Genomic DNA, 15,190 nt, shown 5'->3' on the forward strand with positions numbered 1-15,190 from the left:
CATGCTGAGGTCTCCCATGCTGCAAAGAAGACTCGGAGAATGAAACCCAAAGGAAAACCTGCACATCCATGACCGCTGAGTCATTGTTGACAGTAAGGAGCACAATTTCGTGGCACTGCGTGACCGGAAGTTTGTTCACTAGAGGATGCAACACCCTTTGACACAGTCCTCTTTCTTCCAGGACTTTATCCTACAGACAGACTTCCAATTGTGTTCAAATAACAAGTTCAAGGATGTATCCTGAGGCGTTACGGTAATGTGCAAGGGTCACAGATACCCTGCAAGGACATCTCAGGGTCTGGAAAAACAAACGACTGTCCCTCCTTACATGTAGTAGGACTGATACAGAGATCTTACCAGATCACTGGGGAGAAGCAGGAGGGGCCATAGGAGGAGTTTGCTGAGGCAACGGTGAACAGTCTGGGAAGGGGTTAGCTGAGAAGCTGAATACCTCCAGGAAGCATGGAAATAAAAAGAGGGGGGCTCTCTGGCTCCCAGGCTGGACAGGCTGGCGATGGCTCTCTCTGGCTCTCTTCCTCGAGGACGCCCAGATGATGGCGCTGCAGCTGCCTGCATTTCCCAAAGGACGATATTTTGAATGGGATGGAAGTCTGGGCACAGCCTAGGATCAAGCTGGCCTGGTAGAGGGTGGCAGGTTTATTCTTTGGCTGTTCTAGAGGGGACAGTCTCTGAGGCAGAAGCCTGCCATTCTTCCAAAATTGTATAACTTTTGTATATTATGTTGTTTTAGTTTGTAAACTAACCGTATTGAAATAAGATAACTAGAAACTAAGAGGGAAAAAAAAAAATAGGAGAACCCAGGTGTCAGAATTTAGCCTTAACTGATAGGTTTAAGTGATTAAAGCTGTGACCTGATGGGCTTAAATGACTGCTTCTGAATAAAGACTCCTTTATCACCAAACCTTTGCCTCTGGAATTTTGCCTAGACGGTAGCAGCGGGCAACAGGATCCTAATTGCTGTTCCGTAAGAGGACACCACACCACTCTTCAGAGAATGGAGAAGCTGTCTATAAAATGAGATGGAACAAGCTATATTGTGATGTGAAAAATTACAAGCACTATTGAAAAACATTTTCTAAAATAAACCAAAGTAAAATGGAAAGGTAAATTATGTTCTTGGGTAGAAGAGTCAATAACATAAAAATCTCAGTTCTCTCCCCACCAACCAGGCAATTCCATTCAAAATCCCTAAAGGCTGGTGTGGGTGGGATGTCATGCAGGAGAGAGGGGAGTTTTCCTACAACCTGTGAATGTTTATTATAAAGGGGTACCAATGGGGACAGTGGTATTGGAGTAGATATGAAATATTATACCAATACAACATAATCGAAAGTCCCCAAATGGAGGCATGTATCTGGAAACTTAATCTATTTTAAAACTGGCATAGCACACATATCAGTGGAGAAGGGTTATTTTCTAAAAACAGCACTGAGATGTTTGGCATGTACAGAAGAAAAAAATATAAAGAAAAAAATTTTAAGAAAGATATGCACTGCTCAGTAATCAGGCAACGAGAAGTCAGTTACGCCATTAGATTGGTAAAATTAATACACCTGATAATATCTGTGGGGCAACAGGATCTCTCATCCAGTGCCTACAGTTTTATTTCATTTTTGTAAAAGTTATTATAGGCATATACATTGTTTTGGGATGCATACCCATTTGCTAAAATTATAAAATAAAGGACAAGAATGATTAACATGACATTCAAGATTGTGGTTACCTCTTGGGACGAAAGGGACCCAGGAGCCAAGAGAAGTACCTGGAGAGCTTTCAAGATCAAAGGATTAATGCTTTATTTTTCTAAGCTGGAAAGCATATAAAGATATAGGTATCTTAGTAAATGAAAGTTTGAATAATTTAAAATAATGATAGTAATACACGGTATATGGTTGAGACTCGGTTCAGCATGATGTCCTCCTCTAATCCCCATCCCCAAATGCAGAACTGTGTTTAGCACGTTTCCATTTGGTTTTGAAAAAGGTAATTTAATATATGTGTTTGATTTGCTTGTGTGTTAGAGTATCTGTGAGAATAACCGCAAGAAACTAGTAATAGTGCTAGTGCTTGCTTCTGGGAAGGGAATGCAGAATGGGGAGGGAGGGAGCGTTATTTCTCACTGCACTATTTATATAATTTGAATTCTTTTTGTGTGCATCTGCTACTTTAATGAAAGGCTCCTGAGAGACCCAGAGATGTTTGCACGCACAAGCTGAAGGCTCCTGTGTGACCCCCACTACTACCAGGATTTTTTCCCAGGATTTCTAACATGAGCATCATTGTAGGGCTTGGGGGTGAGAGGTAGGAATGCCTTTTACCATATTCCATTAAAATAGCTCAGGGGCTGGAGAAACGGGATGAATCAGAGACCCTTATTTGGGAAGGGGTTTGTTGATTGCAAGTCAGGGGAACCCCACCCAGGCCGCTCCAGCGGGTAGACCTGTGCACTGATCTTGGCTTTGGAAACTAATTGATAGTCCGACAGGGCGCTTGGAAGAGCCAAAGGGGAGGGGGTCTCTGAGGATGAGGGTGGCAGAAAGGGGCCCAGGCAAGGGGGTCCTATAATTTCAGTTGGAGAAATGATAACCTCCCTCCCCAGTAGCCTTCATCTCCACCCCGCTCCCATTTCTGCCCCGCTGACGTTCCTGATTAAGGCCAGGGAAGAGGCCTGAAGGTACGCAGCGCATAAGTCCCTCTTGCCTGTCCCAGACCCGCTCGCTGAGCAACAAAAACTACAACTCCCAGCAGCCCCTCCCGTGGCCGGCGCGCAACCGCAGAGCAGAGGTTGCCGGGAGCGTGTTCCCCGGGGGCGGGGCAAGCGCGCCGGGCGGAAGTCGGCGGCCGCTCGGACCTGGCCGTCCCCGCAGCAAGGCCTCCGCCATCCGCGGGCCCCGGAGGCAGCCAGCACCGGGTGAGTGACGGCCGCACGCGCCTGACGCCGCCCTGCGACCCTACCGCGTCCTGCCCCCGGCCCCCGCACGCTCCCTCCCTACGTGACCGATGGGGCCCCAGACCCGCAAGTCAGCTCTCCCCTTTGGGGTGGGCCATCCTCCTCTGACTGAGGAACTGTCGCCTTCTTCCGACTGGTGGCGGACACCCCCCCACTCTGACTTGGGGACTCCCGCGCCCTCTGATCCTGACGGACGCACCGCCTTCCTGACTCGTGCGGGACACCTGTCCCCGACGACAGCGCTGTCCTGCCCCCTCCGATTGCAGCACCCCTCCCCCGACCTGCGCGGGAGCGGGGGAGGGGGCTATCTGCTTGACACTCTGTCACAGCTGCGGCAGCCCGGCCTTGCTCTCCTGTCCCTCAGCACCCAGACCAGCCCCTGCCCCCCTCCGCCTCCGTCTGGTCTGGATCCCGGCATTCCTGGGGACCAGCACCTCCTCGCTCCCCGTGCTCCTCGGTGCCGCTCCCTGTCCTCTGTGTCCCTGGGCTTAGCAGGTCCCCTCGCACCTGCGATCGCTGTCCTTTCTCCAAGGCACCCTAGTGTCCCCCCGGAGAGAGGTGGCCCTTAGTACAGCAGCCCAGCTTTCCCACCACCTTCCCAGCAAAGCCCGCGTTTGGGCGCACGGCTGTGCTGCTGCGGACTGAAGCTTGCCGGCCCTTGGGGTGAAGGCCGCCCGGGCCTGAAGCACAGGCACGCAGAAGGGTGTGTGGAGGGGCAGCGGGGTGCTGCCTTCGGGAGCGGAGGGGTCTCTGCAGCCTCACTGCGCTCCCTCTGGAGGTCTTCCTGGGCGGGACCCTCCTCCAGCCCCAGCCCACCCCACAGCCTTGCGGACAAGGTGGGGCTCCTTCCAGAGCAGCCCCTCCCTGCTGGCTCAATGGGCCTTCTATTCAGGCCCTGCCTGCACTGCTGAAAGGCACGTCAGCAGGCCAGCCTGCTCCCCTTCGGACTTCACAGCGGTGCCCCGTCCTGTGCAGCGCAGCGTGTCCCCTGGGGGAGCGTTCAGGCCCCATCAGGCTCCCCAGTGGTCAGCGGGCAGGATTCTCTGTCTTGCTCTTGTCCTTGTCCAAATAAACCTGACCACAGAGGCCATGTCCTGTCCGTCACGGGGTGGTGGAGGAAATCGCCCGTGCCCACGGTACAGGTACCGCTTTATGTCACCCCGTGACCCTCCCTCAAGGTGTAGATCTGATCGTTTGATACTTTCCGTGCGCTTCCCTCTAAAGCTGCGCCCCAAATGTAGTTCACGCCCTATTTTTATAGCAGCACAGTCAATGTTGGTTCAAGCTTTGGGACTGGAGGACAGTTCTGACTGCCAGCCCAGCCGTGCACCTCCTCTGCCAGGTCTCCCGAGCCCCAGAGGAGTGAGAAGAGCCCTGGGTGCCGTGGGAGCAGGTCTTGCTCTGGTGGTGTGTCGCCCCCACTCGCGGAAGGTGGCCTTTTGGGTGAGCGCTCATGTTCCCACAAATGCACTTGGCCCCCTTTCCTCTGAGCCTCAGGACTTCCCGGTCAGCGGCGTGGCGATCGTCACGGCAACCGGACGGGCGAGGGTATGAATGCTGTAGTGTTTTCTCTTTCAAAACCAGACTACCTCAGGTCTGGAATGTGGTGCAGAGTCCTAAAAGGGATCAGTATCGTGACAGGGAAGTCATTTCCCAGTTGTGCAGACTTCGCGGGGTGGCATCTGGGGTACTGTGGGGAAAAGATGGTGATTCTTCTCTTCCCTTCATTAACACTCGGAACTGTGGAGAGCTCTGGAAAGCTCTCAGTAAATGCCAGTCTTAAGGGGATTGAGAACTTCTGTAGTCGTTATTTAAGACTTCTGTGTTGGTTAAGACCAAGACAGTTGCTCAGGAAAAAATCTTGAAAGCAGAGAGATCTGTTTGGGGAGAGGTTCGGTTTCTCTGTCGTCTGCCTTCTGAACCCCACTTACTTATCTACAGTAAGTGCCAGCAGTAAATGAAACTCCCAGCTCGGGGCCCCAGGCAGAGAAATGGGCCGAGGGAAAGGAGGCAGGAGCGGAGCTCAAGACGGGGCCGCGTGCACACGTGGGGTGGACGGGGCACAGAGTGACAGTGTGGGCGTGAGTGTGAGGTTGGAGCTCACGAGGAAGGGCCCTGCGAGGTCACCGTGTCCCGGGGGCCCCGCATGGAGGGCAGCAGGAGAGAAGGGGCGCAGGCAGGCACGCCCACTGTCGGGGAGCAGCCGTGGCTCGGGCTGACTGTGGGGTTATTGCGCCCTTTGTGTTCTGGCTCCAGAAAACACGCCGGTGACGCGTGGTGGTGCTTGGGACAGCACTTTCGACCGACAGCGCAGTGTTTTCGCTAAAAGTCCCCCAAGTGTAGGGCTGATGCTACAAACTGGGCTTGCACGGCCCTGCTGTGACGCGGTAAGGGCTGAGACTCTGGGGCCACACGGCCCACCCCGCGCGCGGCTGTGCGTCATGAGCACTCCTGGCCCCTGGGAAAAGGTTCTCTCCCTGTCCTCGAGAGGTCCACGTCCTAACCCCCAGAACCTGCAAATACATTAGATAGCAAAGGGGGGCTTATGGGAGCCACTGGAATTCAGGGTGCTAATCAGCTGACCTTAAAATAAGATTATTCTGCATTGCCTGGGAACACCCAGTGTGACCACAGGGTCCTTACCGGGGAAGGGGGCGGCAGAGGAGTATCAGAGGGCGCAAGGGCTGGAAGGCACAGAGCGATGCTGCGTTGCTGGCTTTGAGGTGGGGGTAGGGGCCGCAAGCCCAGGAATGCAGGCAGCTGCTAGAAGCTGGAAACAGCAAGGTGACGGGTCTTCCCCTTGAGCCGTGGAAAGGCCCAGCCCTTGGTTTTAGCCCATTGAGACCCGCACAGACTTTCGTTCTGCAGGGCTGCCTGGTTACTGGGCTGCGTAAGCTGCCAAACGCGCAGTGGTGCCGTCGCAGCAATAGGGAACTAATACTCGCCTCTGGGGTGGCTGACTTCAAAACAGGGCTGAAGAAGTGTCCCTGGACTGCATGTGCCTTGGTTCAGTGAGTGGACGGTGCCTGCTGTAGGCCGAGTCCGGGAGTGGGGAGAAGCAGAACTGAGCGGGACCCGGGGAGCACTCCTTCAGCTGCGCCAGGGCTGCGGCTGGAGGCCTTGGCTCTGTCTTCGCTCTGGAGCGTCTTGGAGGTCCAGGGGTTCAGCCCTTTCCTTTGCGATCAGGACGTGCACCTCGGGAATGAGCACAGCTGGGGCTGCCTGCTGTCTGTAGGACCCTCTGAGACTCGCTGAGGGGCGGGAAGGCACTGTTCTGGAGGAGGGGGCCTGGGAGGAGAGAGCTGCCGATCTAGGAGGCAGGGAGCAGGGGGGGCGGGGGGTACGCTCCGTATCTCCCATCTGTCCTCCCTTCCTGCCCCTCCAGGTCCTGGCAGGGAGGAGCCCCGTAAGCCTGTTTGTTCTGCAACCTGTCCAGGCCACTCCCGAAGGAAGCCTGAGAAAGCAGCCCTCCCGCTGGAGGCTGTCGGGAACGCTGTCCCCTTGTGTCTGAAACTTGTGTAGAGTCCGGTGGCAGGCCCGAGGATGGCCCAGGAAGGTAGGGGTGGCTGCGATCGTCCTCACTCTCAACCAAAGGTGGAGGGGCTACCACTCCCAGGGCAGGGCGAGGGACACCTCCCTGGGCGCTGCCGCCCGGGGTCTGGAACCTCCTGGGAGCCGACAGACAACCTGTACACCTGGCTGGGTTCCCAAGGAAATACTGGTTTCGCAGGAACCAGAAATGCATGAGCATTCACTACCATTCTTGAGACAGACCACCCTAAAAAGTGGGAGGGGCGTTGGGACTCAGGTCCCCACGTGCTTACCCCTCCCAGGGCAGTGGCCATGCAGTGTGGCTGCCGGAGAGAGGGAGCCGGCAGGGGTGCTGGCCCCGGCGTTTCTGGTGGGGAGAGGACGGGTGGGCCTGGCTGCCCACGAGCCCGTCACGTTCTACTGGGGCACCTTGGCCCCGATTTCCCTGCCAATGTAAAATCAGCCCAGCGCTGCCACTGCTCTGAGGAGCGTGGGTGAGGACCGAGCCTCGGTCAGGCCTGCGCTGGGCGGCTTTGTCCATTTCACCTCTCACCCTCTCTGTTGGGGTGTATGGCTGGCAGTTTTGGTTTTGTTTTTGTCTGTTTGTTTTTTAAATAAAAATGCAAGCTCTCGCTCTGCCCCAGGCCTCCAGCAGGCAGCTTCCCATGTGTTGGAGGTGTGGAGCCGGCATGGGGCTGCGGGGAACAAAGGAAAAGGCGTCTGATCGGAAATTTCCTTTCCCATAAAATAAAAGTAGCTTTTCAAGATACTGCCAGAGGGATGAAGACCCAGGCCGGTCCCGCCCAGAGGGAGATGGTTCTGGAGGCGAAGTGAGCGGGTTTTCTGAAGGCAGACAGAGCTCTGCTGTCCCGGAAGCAGTCCTCTTTTTGTTTGACCAAAGGGGACCACGCCCAGGTGTTCCGCCCCGCTGCAGTCCGGGGGAGCCACCCTGACCCCCACACAGCCCTGCGCCCCAGGAGCTCAGGTGCCATGGGGAGTGGCTCCTGCCGTCCTGCATGGTCTGTGCTGTCACAGAGCCACGTCCCCGACAGAGGTGGCCCCAGGACGGTGTGTTGGGAGGTGCACTTGTTTCTAGGGCCACTGTAATGAGTCACCACAAACTTGGTGGCTGAAAACAGCGCCTTTATTGTCTCATCCCTCCGGAGACCCCAGGTCCAGCATCGGTCCCTGGGCTAGAGTGAAGGTGTCAGCAGGGCTGTGCGACCTCTGAAGGCTCTAGGGGACGGCCCATCCCTGCCGCTTCCAGCTTCTGGGGCCCCGGCGTTCCTCGGTGGTGGCCACATCCCTCCGATCTCTGCCTCCATGGTCACCTGCCTTTTCCTGCTCTGTCGTCAAGTACCCCTCAGCCTCCCGTTTGTAAGGACACCTGTGATTGAGGTTAGGGCCACAGGATAATCTCGCTGTCTGGAGAGCCTTAGCTTGTCGCCTCTGCAAAGTCTCTGTTTCCCTGTAAGGGAACAGCACAGGGCAGGGATTAGGCCTGACGCCTTTGGGGCCAGGGTCCGCCTCCCACAGGAGGGCGCTTCCTGGCAGGGAAAGGGCATGTCACTACAGGCAAGCAGGATGGGGCAGGGTAGGGACGAGGAAGCCCAACTTACCGTGGCATAGCCAGGGACTTCTGGATAGTTCCAGCGGTCAGAGGAGATCAGCCTCCGAGCGGAGAGCACCGTGCGCAGGCATTTGGCACATGGCATACGGAATTGTCAGTGGCCCAGCTGAGCCCACGGAGGACGTGGGGCTCTGTCTGCAGCCAGAGGGGGCTCTTCTGTAGCAGGAAGATGCTGGGCCCAGTAAGGACTTGAACCCAGCCTCACTTTCCAGAAGACTGGAGCTGGCCATTGTGTGGGGGATGACTGAGGGGGTCTAGACCAGGGGTCTGCACACCCTGCCTGCAGCGTGGAGGGCCAGGAAGACCTGCAGGCTGAGCAGTCCTCGATGGCACCCACGCTGGCACTTGCAGGGGTGGGCCAGCCGCTTGCCGTCCCTGCTACTTGCCAGGCGGCCCCCGGGCAGGTGGGCAAAGGTGCTGGGTAGGTGAGGAGGGCGGCAGTCCCACGGGCGGCGGTGGCGGTCAGCACCGAGTCTTCGGTCTGCAGCATTGGGCCCGGCCGGCAGCCTGGCTCCGGGGAGTTGACGCTGTTATATCCACACTTCACACGTGAGGGAACTGAGGCCCAGAGAAGCGAGGTCTCTGGTCTGGGGTCACGCAGCTGGTAAGGGGCAGAGCTCAGGTGGGACCCGATGGTCTGGGTCATTAGCAGGCCAAGACGAAACGGGGCCAGGACCGAGGCCGAGGGGGTGGGCCCAACTGCAGAACTGGAGTGTGGACCGGTGGTGGGAGGAGGCGAGAAAGGGATAAGACTGCTGCCCGGGTGCTCCTGGAGGCGGAACCTGGCCCAGTGCCTGGTGAGGGGAGCCCTCACTGTAGGGGTTCCCGCCCTGCAGACTGAGGTCACTTCAGAAGGCGAGGTGGGCTCAGGGAAGGAGCGGCCTCGGGGGCTGAGAAGAGGCAGATGGGAGGAGGACCGCAGAGCGTCACCACCCTGGGCCTGTCCTCGCTGCTGGCAGGAGATTCAGTGGGACCCGAGGGACCGCTCTCGGGGCCTCAGGGGCAGGCCTGTTGGTGGTCCAGGAGGGACGGAGGGGATGCTCCTCCAGGATGGTGGGGGTGGGGGGACAGGTGCTGGACTACAGTCACGAGTCACTGTTCATCCATAGTAGTTACCGACCTGCCAGGAGCAAACAGGCCGGAGAGGGGACAAGACCGCAGGTGACGGTGGGGATGGTGGTCAGAAGTGGAGAGGGAGTCACCAGGCAGTGAGGATGGCACGTCACAGTGGTGACAGCTGGGCCTCGGGGCCTCAGGCTGATCCGGGGTGTGGGCTTGTGTGAGATGAAGGTGGGACACAGGGACAGGGCATTAAGGGGCTGAAGAGGAAGGGGTGTGTGCTTCCTGCCCGCAGCACGTGGGCCCTGAGTTCCCAATCCCTGCCCAGCGACTGGCAGGTGTCTGAGCCAGCAGGGGCTCGCCCTTCCCGAGAGCTACACAGAGTGAGAATCCTGATGGAGCATGGTGAGGGGATGGGAGGTCACCCCTGGGGGCAGGGACACACCCGGAGGCTCTGCAGGGGGGTTTCTGGGGCGCTGACACTTTAGGAAAACCCCCTGAGGGAGGCAGCCATGTAGGCGGGGACAGGGAGCCCTGCCCAGAGGACAGGGGCCGCCTTGCTGGGGAGGGTGAGGCCTGAGCGTGAGAGCAGGCAGCACCTGTGGGCCTGACTAGCAGGGTGGCGACTGCAGGGCCAGTGGGGTGCAGGGCTGGGGGTGGCAGCACAGGGCTAAGTGAGAAGGGGCTGCGGGACAAGCCACAGGGGGAGTCGGGCGGGGGAAGGAGGGCAAGGCCGCGCTTCCTGGGTTTTCGGAGGCGGTGATGCTTCATAACATGCGCTCAAGGGCAGTGTTTCTGCAAGAAAGAGCGTCTCCTAGGGTTTCCGTGAAAGTGATGCCGTGGGCAGCTGCGAACATGACGTCCCGCCACCAGCGCTGTTCCTGAGGGAAGCCTTGGGGGCAGGTAGGTTAGAGGAGGGCGGGCAGGTAGACTTAGGTTTGGAGCCATATCTCTGGAACGCGTGTTAGAAAGCCCGGCAGGGTTGTGAACGGGGTAGGTGCTGGGCAGCCGTGGCGGGGCCGCGACTCCCGTGTCCCGGTGTGAAGGCCGCAGCCACGAGGGAGCCCTTCCTGGGGGAGGAGGGCGCCCTGTGGGCAGTGGGTCCCACACAGATTGCTGGCTCCTTAGAGGCTGTATTTCTGCACCTGACCTTGTGGCCAAAACCTGAGTCTGCCCAGAAGCCAGGCAGGGGGTGGGGGGGCTGTCTTCTCGGCAGAACTTGCTGTAATTCCCATCCTCAGATCCAGCACGTGAGGTCCACAGGGGGGGCCTCGGGGTGGCACGGAGCCTCTAAGTCCCTATGCCCTGCGGAGCTGCCGCCTGGCAGTGCGGAGCATCTGCCCCTGACATCCCACCCTGTGTTGTCTTGGGAGAGGAGGCACATGTGCCCTGCAGCCCTACCTGGGCAGTTTCTTAGGCTGAAGGACAGAGACTGAGAGCCACAGTGGGCCACTGTTCTACGGAGTTCACTCCCAGCATGGCAGCTGCCCCAGAGTGAGGCGCTGGCCTGGCGCTGCTTTGCTCACGCTGTGGTCTGTGCTGGGGAACGTGAGCAGGGACAGGTGGGCAGGAACTGTCATTCCTGGTGGCTGCCACCCAACGAGCCAGGTGTCCTTTGGAGCCTGTGCACTGACTTGCTTGGCTCCAGGTGGCGAGGACTGTTCAGACTCTGGGCCGCAGTCATTGTCATTCACAGAAAGGGCCAGGGGACAGATGTTGCCAAAAACAGAGCCATCCTTGCTTGGTTTGAATTTGTTTTACATTTACACTTGAATATGACAGAAACCTAACCCAGGAGGCAGTAGGGACTCACCCACGGAAGAAATAGGCGTCTGCTATGTGCGCTGCTGTAGGAGCCAGGGATGCAAATGAGCAAGCTGATGTTGGGGGGCAGGCAGGGACAGAAGCGGGGGGAGGGATGGGGGGTGCTGTCCCAAGCAGAGCTGCAGGGAGGACTTGGCAGATGAGGTGGCATTTGATAGAAATGCAGACCTGTGCCCCGCATCACCCTGGCGTGCGGACCCCTCCTGTCTTCCCCCTCCCCCACCCGCCCCGCCCTCTCCCCTCCCCCGAGACTGCGCAGCTCCAGCCTGCTGAGCGGAGTGTCTCTGTGTGAGCTTTCTCTCCAGCCGGGACGAGGAGACAGATCATTCTGCTTTGGAAACTTCTCATCTTGCTTCATAAGAGGAAACAGAGATAGCACTGGAGTCAGGGTTTAATTAAGGCGGGACGTACCAGTGGCCACCTCGTCGTGGCAGCGCCATTTATTCCGGGTGGGTGGCCTTCCGATGCGGCCGCTTCCGGTGACTGGGAGGCCGCTGTGTTTCCTAGGCCTGACCCCTCTCTTCCCACCCAGGGTGTGCAGGTCCCGCAGGCTCTCCATTCGCACGCCCGCCGGCCCTCCAACCCCCAGAATGGAATGAGTCTATGCACTCCCTCTGGCTAAGTGTGGGGGGCCTTCCCGTGCTGGCGTCCATGACCAAGGCCGCGGACCCCCGCTTCCGCCCCCGCTGGAAGGTGATCCTGCCGTCTTTCGTGGGCGTCGCTGTCCTCTGGCTGCTGTACTCCCACCGCCCGGCCCCAGGCAGGCCGCCCGCACCCAGCACCCACCACTGGAGGCTCAGCCAGACGCCCGCTGGTCGGTACAATGACACCTACCCCCTGTCAGCCCCGCAGAGGACGCCGGGTGGGACCCGGTACCGAATTGCACTCATTGCCGACCTGGACACAGACTCAAAGGCCCAAGAGGAAAACACCTGGTTCAGTTACCTAAAGAAGGGCTATCTGACCCTGTCTGACAGCGGGGACACGGTGGCCGTGGAGTGGGACAAAAACCACAGGGTCCTGGAGTCCCACCTGGCGGAAAAGGGGCGGGGCATGGAGCTGTCCGACCTGATTGTCTTCAATGGGAAGCTCTACTCCGTGGACGACCGGACGGGGGTTGTCTACCAGATCGAAGGCACCAAGGCCGTGCCCTGGGTGATCCTGTCCGACGGCGACGGAACCGTAGGCAAAGGTGAGTGGGCCAGCTCTGTCTCCCGGGCTTGGCAGGGAGGGGTCAGGCCTGGGATGACTGGCTGGGTTTGCACATGCCCAGAGAAAAGCACTCGCGCTTCCAGAACGAGGGAACATCCAGGAGAATGTGCCCTGCTCCTGATCCTGACCCCAGTTCCCCCAGCCCCCCATCCTGGAAGCACAGCCTTACGGACCTCAGACCAGAGCAGTTTCTAGAAGTGTGAGCTTGTCACTAGAGAACTGTGGGGCAGGGCGTTCTCTCCAGGGTGGCTCTTAGTGTCGTCCCCTGCTACTCTGAGCTCCTCTGGGACGTGTCCCTTTTTGTGTCTTAAAGGTGTCTTAAGAGCATGCTGGGATTACACCCTCCAAGCACCTTCCCTGCGAAGCCCCAGGGAGGCAGATTGTTGTCACTTTGGACTGAGCTGATGAGAGGGAGTTCCGGGCCCAGGGCCTTCGGCTGCAGGCAGCAGGGGGGCGTCCAGGCTGCAGGAGTGGGCCAGAGCTCCCATGTGTGCCTGCGCTCTGCGGTGGGCTTGAACCTTCTAGAAAGCTAGTCTCCACTGCAGCTGCCTGAGGTGGAAGGAGGAGGCACCTTGAGAAATGGGGACTTTGTGGGTCAGAGGGCACTGACGAGCAGTGGGCTGGGCCTTGCCAAGCTGAGGGCAATGGGATACCGGTGGCAGGAGCAGCTGAAACTGGCTTACCAGCATGTCCCAGCAGAGCCCTGGATAGTCACCAAAGGCAAACGTCGTTGTCCCTGGAGGGCAGGGGGGAGGAAGAGGGGCCACACTGGTGGGAGGCAGGTGCCAGCTGCCCTGTGGGAACTGTCGTGGGGTCTGCTCTAAAGTGGGGTGCGTGCCTGCTAACACTCCGGGAATGGAGCTCGAACCAGGCTGTCCTGTCTGCTCTCCGTTCACCTCGAGTGAGGTCCAACACAGTAGCCTCTGCCACCCAGGGTGCCCGATCCCACAGGAGCCAGGCAAGCAGAGGGCCAGCCGTGATCTTAGCCTGCTCCTCTTACCTCATGTCCCCAGGCTTCAAAGCTGAGTGGCTGGCCGTGAAGGACGAGCGTCTCTACGTGGGCGGCCTGGGCAAGGAGTGGACCACCACCACAGGGGAGGTGGTGAATGAGAACCCCGAGTGGGTGAAGGTGGTGGGCTTCCGGGGCAGCGTGGACCACGAGAACTGGGTGTCCAGCTACAATGCCCTGCGGGCCGCCGCTGGGATCCACCCGCCAGGTAAGAGCTGCAGCCCTAGGGCCCAGGGGCATCAGCAGCTTCCTTTCTGCTGAATCTGACCCCACTCATGGGCCTGCCATCTCAGTCAGAGCCATCATGGCTGCCCTCCAGGGTGGGGACACGGGGGACAGAGCTCTGGGTTTTCCCATTGCCTTTGAGAGCTGTTGTGGTTTGCAGTGGGGAGTCACAATGCTTAGAGTGGCCTGGCCACCTCTGGGCTTGGGGAGACATGACTGAGGACCCCCACCTTAGTCCCCATCCCCCCCTCCAGTGGGAAAGCAGAAGTGCTGCCTCTTCAGCTCAGAGGCAGGCTCTCCCCACCCACCCCAGCTCTGTCACAGGTCAGCCTTGCTGGTCCCTCTTGCTCCCGCCCCTGGTGCTCTGCACACTCTGGTCAGCAGCAGGGCTTCTCAGCAGCTCCTGGGCAGCTCGCCCAGGGGAGCCAGGGACCAGGGACAGGACGGCCTCCACAGGCTCTGTCCGTCTTTGATGCTCGGGACAAAGACAACAGACCACGGAGAAGCCTCTAGGACACACAGATCGACAGGAATGCTGGGTGGTGGCCCTGCGGCCACCAGCACTCTCAGGGGCTGCAGCATCGAAGCACATGCTGGGCACAGGGCCACCGTCCCAGGCCGCCCCGGTCCCCACCCGCCACCGCTGTGCCGTCCGGGGCCCCACACTGACAGTCTGCCATGTGTCCCCAGGCTACCTCATCCACGAGTCGGCCTGCTGGAGTGACACGCTGCAGCGCTGGTTCTTCCTGCCGCGCCGGGCCAGCCACGAGCGCTACAGCGAGAAGGATGACGAGCACAAGGGCACCAACCTGCTCCTGAGCGCCACCCCGGACTTCAGGGGCATCTCCGTCGGCCGCATCGGGGAGGTCGTCCCCACGCACGGCTTCTCCTCCTTCAAGTTCATCCCTGACACCGACGACCAGGTCATCGTAGCCCTCAAGTCCGAGGAGGACGGCGGCACGGTCGCCACCTACATCATGGCCTTCACGCTCGACGGCCGCTTCCTCCTGCCAGAGACCAAGGTCGGCAGCGTGAAGTACGAAGGAATAGAATTTATTTAAGTTTAAAAAATGAAGACCTCAGGCAAGGCCAGGGGGTGAACGGTTTACGCGGTTGTACATCAGGACTCAGATTTTATAAAAAGCGGAGGACTGCCCTTTTCTGCTGTTTTGTTTTGATGCTTTTCTCTCGGGGACTCTGAGGTGTGTATCAGGTTAGAGCCTCCAGAGCAGGGATGCGCAGTAGCCTGAGGTGGGACCTCTCAGAGCTGGGAGGGGCCGTGCCCCCCACTCCCCCCACCCCCCCAGTCTCTGTGGCTGCATGGCCTCTGCGCTGCCACCTGGCGGCAGAGGCCAGTCATTGCGGGCACCGTAGTGGGGGGCTGCGGTCTCGAATTCTGCTGTGCCCTCCCTCCCCTCCGTCTGTCCTCCCTTTCTTTTCTTTCCATGATCCTCTTGTCCAATAAATTTTTTTGAGCTCCCGCCACGTGTCAAGCACTGTGCCCCCTCTGGGAACACAGCAATGACTATGAGGTGCACCTGCCCGTCAGGAACTCCAGGCCACCCTCTTTTCCTCCTTCCGTCTGAACCTCGGGCACTGAAGCCACCGCTCCAGCTTGGAAGGGACCTGTTGACACTGCAGGATGTTACAGGGCTGTGAGTGAGGGCAGGCCTCTGGGAACGCGTCCCCCCAGGATGTCACAGGAAGCGTCACTAGCCCACCCTTTGTC

General features: G+C 58.9%; 1 protein-coding gene across 2 annotated transcripts; it reads left to right on the plus strand.

Annotated features, from left to right (window-relative positions):
* The first annotated feature begins 4,305 nt into the window (after window positions 1-4,305).
* Window positions 4,306-14,942, plus strand: CANT1 (calcium activated nucleotidase 1). Of its 2 annotated transcripts, none has more exons than XM_090291370.1 (4): window positions 4,306-4,414; window positions 11,548-12,207; window positions 13,241-13,444; window positions 14,152-14,942. In XM_090291370.1, exons 2-4 carry the CDS (start codon window positions 11,619-11,621, stop codon window positions 14,520-14,522), a joined length of 1,164 nt encoding a protein of 387 aa, XP_090147496.1. In that variant the 5' UTR covers window positions 4,306-4,414; window positions 11,548-11,618; the 3' UTR covers window positions 14,523-14,942. The 2 variants fall into 2 exon arrangements, with proteins under 2 accessions (XP_090147496.1, XP_090147495.1); XM_090291369.1 differs by lacking the exon at window positions 4,306-4,414 and adding an exon at window positions 6,357-6,527.
* The last annotated feature ends 248 nt before the right edge of the window (window positions 14,943-15,190 follow it).

Source organism: Furipterus horrens, unplaced genomic scaffold, assembly GCF_987537825.1.
Source record: "Furipterus horrens unplaced genomic scaffold, mFurHor1.1.pri manual_scaffold_11, whole genome shotgun sequence".
NCBI lineage: Eukaryota > Metazoa > Chordata > Mammalia > Chiroptera > Furipteridae > Furipterus > Furipterus horrens.